This window comes from Lolium perenne, chromosome 6 (genome assembly GCF_019359855.2).
Source record: "Lolium perenne isolate Kyuss_39 chromosome 6, Kyuss_2.0, whole genome shotgun sequence".
Taxonomy (NCBI): domain Eukaryota; kingdom Viridiplantae; phylum Streptophyta; class Magnoliopsida; order Poales; family Poaceae; genus Lolium; species Lolium perenne.
The window spans coordinates 135142027-135148082 of NC_067249.2; the positions used below are offsets into that span (position 1 = coordinate 135142027).

At 43.0% G+C, this 6056-nt stretch overlaps 1 protein-coding gene across 1 annotated transcript; it reads right to left on the minus strand.

The window, feature by feature from the left end:
* Nucleotides 1-2396: 2396 nt before the first annotated feature.
* Nucleotides 2397-4870, minus strand: LOC127334448 (glutathione S-transferase Z1). Its single transcript, XM_051360901.2, has 9 exons — nt 4665-4870; nt 4534-4590; nt 4326-4411; nt 4133-4204; nt 3631-3684; nt 3355-3430; nt 3040-3101; nt 2759-2818; nt 2397-2675 (listed from the first exon to the last, which is right to left on the minus strand). Exons 1-9 carry the CDS (start codon nt 4759-4761, stop codon nt 2571-2573), a joined length of 669 nt encoding a protein of 222 aa, XP_051216861.1. The 5' UTR covers nt 4762-4870; the 3' UTR covers nt 2397-2570.
* Nucleotides 4871-6056: the final 1186 nt, after the last annotated feature.

A 6056-nucleotide genomic window follows, 5' to 3' on the forward strand; every position in this document is an offset into this window, starting at 1 on the left:
CGTGATTTGGTCGCAGCTAGGAAATGGACTGCTTCAAGAGAAGATAGATGCTCAAATATTATATGGAAAATGCTTAAATATGCCGGCTTATCTTATGCATCAGCCTGTTCTGTCCTACGCTTTGCCTTTCCTTTCCCCTCACCGCACCTGCGCGCAGCGCTGGTTCACTGATTTTTCTTTCTCGCCTGCTGCAACGTGCCACTACAGTTCCACGCAGGCCAGCCGAGCTCAGCCATGGATGCTTGCAGAGAGAGCTCCAAGGCGAGAGACTCCCTTAGCACAACAGTACCCCTCCTTGTATAATATAGTGCGCCGAAAACACCGTTTTGGTCGTTGATGTACTGTCGGTTGGACCACTGAATGTCGAATTTAGAAGGGTGCTAACCGGAAATAAATGGGACACTTGGCTACTTTTAGTTCGGAGGCTTATGATGGTTAATTTAATGGGAACCCAGATGTGTTAATTTGGAAACTAAGTACGTCGGGCCTTCAGAGTGAAATCTATGTACTCTGATGGTCATACTGTTTTTTATGGAAATACATTTGGAAACTAAAAGTGCCACTAAAGATCAAGATTTTTATGTGGTTTCTATATCAAAAAGTCATACTCACAAAAGACAACCTAAAGAAATTGTAATGGTGGTAAGAAGTGTGCGTTCTGTGATTGTGATTCCGAGGAATCGATCAACCATCTCTTTTTCAATTGTCCCTTTGCTCGTCTTATTTGGAGAGTTGTTCACTATACTTTTAATATCTCAACTCCTGCTAATATGTCGAATATGTTCGTAAATTGGCTAAATGGAGTAGAGAAATATGATAAGGCACGGATTTGGGTAGGCATTTGTGCTCTAACCTGGGCTATATGGATTGTCGGAATGACATTGTGTTTAATAAGAGTACAAATGCTCACTTTTTACAAGTTATCCGTATGGTTATGCACTGGATCCACGACTGGTCCTTTCCTCTACCAGAGGCGCAGCAGGGACATATGGTTTCTGAATGCACCCGGTTGGAGACGGTTGCTCGGAATATTTACAACCAGGGTGGCTAGGGGCTTTCTAGGAGATTACAAGATGCATAAGCATTTTTTTTTGTTCTGTTCCGTTGGTTGATTTTCATGAACACCATGTGTGATCCTTAAGGTGTAAACTTTGAATTCCAATCTTTAAAACTTTGCAATAAAACGGTTGTCTGCATCAAGTGATGCAGAGGCCGGGGCTATGCTTCCATTTCAAAAAAAAACTAGAAGGGGTGAACAGAGTCAATTACGAAAATTAAAGTAAAGTTGGTTCCTTATAGCAAATTATTTTTCCAACATGTTCCTACAACAGCGTAAGATGCACACTACAAAGTAGTAGAGAAATAATAGCAAATGCAAGATTCATCCCGAAGGTACAGGGCTTGTTTGATTCAAAGGAATTGTGTATGATTTGGATCGATATGACATTTTTCTACAAACGTTGTTTGATTCATAGGATTCCAATCCTTTGGAATTCCTACCAAGAAGTCATTTGTACCATGTTTTCGAGGAAAAATTTCCTTCGCTCCAACATCCTTTTAAAATTTCTTTGGTTTTCCTATGCAATCAAATGCTTGTGTATCCAAAATCCTGTAATTTCCTAATCCTATAGGATTGAAGAGGACATGCCATTCAAACCCTGTGTTTTTTTTTCTATTCCTACGTTCTGAAAATCATGTGAATCAAACGAGCCCTCAAATACTCTGCATCTTTGTTCAATGAGGCCAAGTATCCAACACCCACCTATGCCTCCTTGAGCTAGGAGACACAGTCCATTAGAACTAGGTTTTCAAATGTAGCAGGCGATCTTCGGCTTTCAGGAGCTCTTCTTGATGCATACCGTTGTTTCGCTACAACATGAATTTTCATGTGCATTCTCAATGTCTCGATAAGCTCTTCATTGTGATAGTGCAAAGGCTCGGTCACTGCAGTGCAGTGTATTTTGAAACCAACAGACTCTCAACCTACTTCAACCATTTGACACTGTAGTGCATTTTCATAATCTAGTTTGTTTCATCCGTTTTTGTCTATCAAGTATTTGTTTGGTCGGTTTTTTCCTAATTTGTGACTGCAGATTATGCAATAAGCACACTGCAAACTGAGTCTTCATTCTGTTGGTGGATCTCAACAAAGAATTATCATGTTGATATTCCATGTGTTCCAGAAACCCAGGCCGATAACCTTTTTTCTCTTTCAAGACTAAATGGCTAAGTTACAAACACAAAACGACACGATATACTCCCTCCGTCCATAAAAGAATGTCGAAAATTTGTCTAAATTCGAATGTATCTATACACTAGATACATCTAAATTTACACAAACTTACAACATCCTTTTATGGATAGAGGTAGTAGAAGACATCCAAAGACTACCGAAGTACCGATCACACAAGGTCATCTCATTATTGCGATACAGACTACAGCGCAGCTATCTTGCACTTTGCGCAGCAAGTTTAGTGCTTATTGTTACAGGGCTTGAAGCAGCGGTGCAGAACATAGGCACATAGTACCGAGAACTGATTCACTCCCAGCGTATGTTTGTGTTGCAGTTTCTAGGCAGAGGAAGGGGCGTCTGGCTGCCTATCAGGGAGCGCAGCTTGAAATGCAGGGTGTCTCATATACTCATCATGGACCCTCGCGAGGGTAGGATAGTTTGACTGCAGAGAGAGGTATGTCAGCTCGTCAAAAGATAGTTACAACGAGACAGTATAGTTATAGTAGTTAAGTAAAAGAGCAATACCATATCAATTTGAAAGCGAGTTACTGCACCAAAAATCTGGGGTGCAAGGAATACGTCTGCCTGCATGCAAAGAGGATGTGGCAATTAGCCGAGTTGACTCAGGGCTGGTTTGCAATTGCAGTGATGGTTGTTGCCGTGAACTGGGACTCCAAGCGAGGGAACACCGATGGCTTTTGATACAACAATAATAAACGGATCTACTGGATAGAAATCCATTCCAAACAAAATAGTGTTCTTTGAGAGAAAAAAAAAGATACAGAATCTTAGGGTAGCATACGAACCAGCTGGACTTCATCTCCAGTAGCATACTTCCCAGCACAGCCTTTTATCATGTTCTCAACAGCTGCACCATTTGGGGAAAAGTTAGCATAACAGGCAAGCACAAAGAGGCAGGGATCAAAGTGGCATAGAATACCCACTGTAAATACAGAAAATAGTAGTACAAGAAATATGTGTTTCTCATCACAGTGCAAGATAACCAAATTGCTTGGTGAGCAGTATTTCCAACTCTAATATGATTAATGCTGCAAATATAGTAGTTATAACTAAGAAAAAAGTTATAACTAAGAAAGAAGGGTCATGTCTGTGAAGACAACCTGTGAAACCTTTATCAATCTGTTGTTGGACCCACGGGACGCTCTCCCCTGTACCAACCTTTTGCTCAATGTATCTCTGCAAGCAAATAAGCAATAAAGCACAATACCAAGTTATGTATCCATGCACTTCACAAACGTAGCATCTCTAAATTTAGAATCAACTAATATTGCATCATTGCACAGCACATATGGGTAGCCGTCCCTCTATGGAAATCAGGTGCACCGGGCAATCAAATTCTAAACAGAATTCTCGTTATGTGCACAGTCAGTACTTACCAGCAAGGTGAGATTGTGAAGAGGTTGAATACCAGAACACACAATGCTTGCTATCTGCCATACAGGTAACATCATTATAATTTGGTGACAAAGGAAAAATAGAAGAGATACAGTAAAAGTATTTTGTAGATACGGTTGGACCTAATTTTGTTCCATTTGCTCAGCAGTCCAGTCATCCTTAAATACATATTTACATTTATTTATTTTCCTGCTGTGTTTCATACGTGATCATAGAATTCGTGGATGGCACATGGATATTTTGTGGGTCAGTTAAAACAGATTCACAAATTTTAGTCTTCTTTTGTAATAACCCCAAACTGTACTGTACAATGATTTAAAACCCAGATTTATAGCCCCAAATTTTAGTTATTGCATCGAATTAGATACTGAACAACGTTGTGCAGTTACACAATTGGCTCCACATATGCAGATACATATAAGTGAAACGTGAAACACTTTTGCTGACCATAACTACAAAAACAGGTGCAGAATGTATCATTGCCTGGATATTCAAGGCCTTCATTTTAAGGTCTTTAGGCAGAAGAGGCGGCTCAGGGTACTTGTCCTCCAAATACTGTAAAGCCACAAGGAAACGAACGGTTAACAGGCCAATGCTATTGCGTAAGGGGAATACCCAATTTGGAGATCCTGGGTAGGTAGTGGGTTAAAGAAAGTGACCATATCTCAGCACTTGCCAATGCTATAGCGTAAGAGTCACCGATTACTGCATCGTCGTCGACCAACGCAGGGACGAACTTCATAGGGTTAATCTTCATGAACTCTGTCACCCGGAAAAAAAGGATAACCTAGTGAGGATCTATACCAAAGAAAACAACTGACACACGTGTGCACACGACAGGAAGGAAGCAAGCCACAGTAGCGGCAGACGGTGGTAGCACCTACCGGGATCAGACTGCTCGCCCTTGAGGAGGTTCACCGCCTTGTACTCGTAATCCACACCTTAAGAAAAATCCAAATTAGTCGACGCAATCAGAAGGGGAGTCAGATGGGATGAAAGAGCGAGCAGCACGGACCTTTGAGATTGAGCGCGATGCGGACGCGGTGGGAGCAGGAGCTGCGCCAGTACGAGTACAGGATCGGCCTCGACGCCGGCGCGCACGGCTCCGCCATTCGCAGTAGCTGGCAGCTTCGCTTCTCAGCAGGCGCCGTCGACACAGAGGTAGAGGCGTAGAGCAGCCGGAAGCTGAATGGAGCAGTGGAGCACGCAAGCAGTCAAAGGCAGGGCAGTTCAATTGGGTTCGTTCACTGAACTGCGAAGCCCATGTCCAGTCGCAACCCAGCCCATGTCTCAATCATGTCGACCGTACCCTCTCCCAAAAGCAGGCTCAGCTTTTTATCCAAAAATTGATGTCCGATGAACATGAACAGTAACCATACATTTGCTACAGGAGCATCTCCTGCAGAGAGCATGTACACTGTATTCGCTACAGGACCACCTACAGTACTTAATTTTGTGCTTCCATTTTTTGATCCAACGGCTAAGACTGCAAGGCATGGTAATTTGCACATGACAAGTCACTGGATCTCAATCCGTTTACTTTACTACTGCCTGCATACTTCTTTTGAACCCTAAAGAACTTGTCTTCTCCTACCTCTTCGGCGGTGACTCGGGCTAGCTGTGCCAATCCGGATACCCACCACCGTCAAGTTCCTTTAGAAAGAGCGACCATGACTCGAAAGAGTAAAATACATGGTAGATCACTGAACTTGTCCGTATACTTCGCTTTAGTCATTGTATTCAGAGAAATGATATTTACGGTCACTGAAGATGTGCAGGTGTGTCACGTACGGTCACCGCTACGTATTGGCTAACGTGGCGGTGTGTCCCACTAATAACTTAAATCAGGGACACAGGAAAAGAGAGGGTTTTCACAAAAACAGTAAGAGTACAAAATCCCGTCAAAATGCTAGCTGAAAGAAACAAAAACAGAGGACGCAATTGCAAAGGGGATTTTCACGCGAGGTACCTATGTGTGTGTTGTGCCGATCGTGTCTGCGTGTTAGTGTTGCTGGCTTGCGTGTGCTACTCTGTTAACCAAGTGATCGAGGCTTGCACAACGAGAACACAGCGGGCTCATTGGTCACGGCGTTCACCACGCTTCCACTACCGCCGACCACCGTGATGAACACCTCCATCAGGATCAGCGCCATGCCATGATCTTCACACGGTGATCACGACAACCTCAAGCATCCGCGACGGTCCAACTTCCTCCCAGGCCACTAGCACACTACGCATTTGTTCAACCAGTTCTAAGAGCAAGTCCAGCGGGGACCCGATAGCTCCCCCAATAGAAAATATAGGGGATAGAGCGGGGAAAAGTCCGGTTTGAACCTGGGTGCATGTGAACCCTAGTTGGAAATGCATTTTCTAAATATTAAAAAAATTGAAATAAAAATATCCGGGT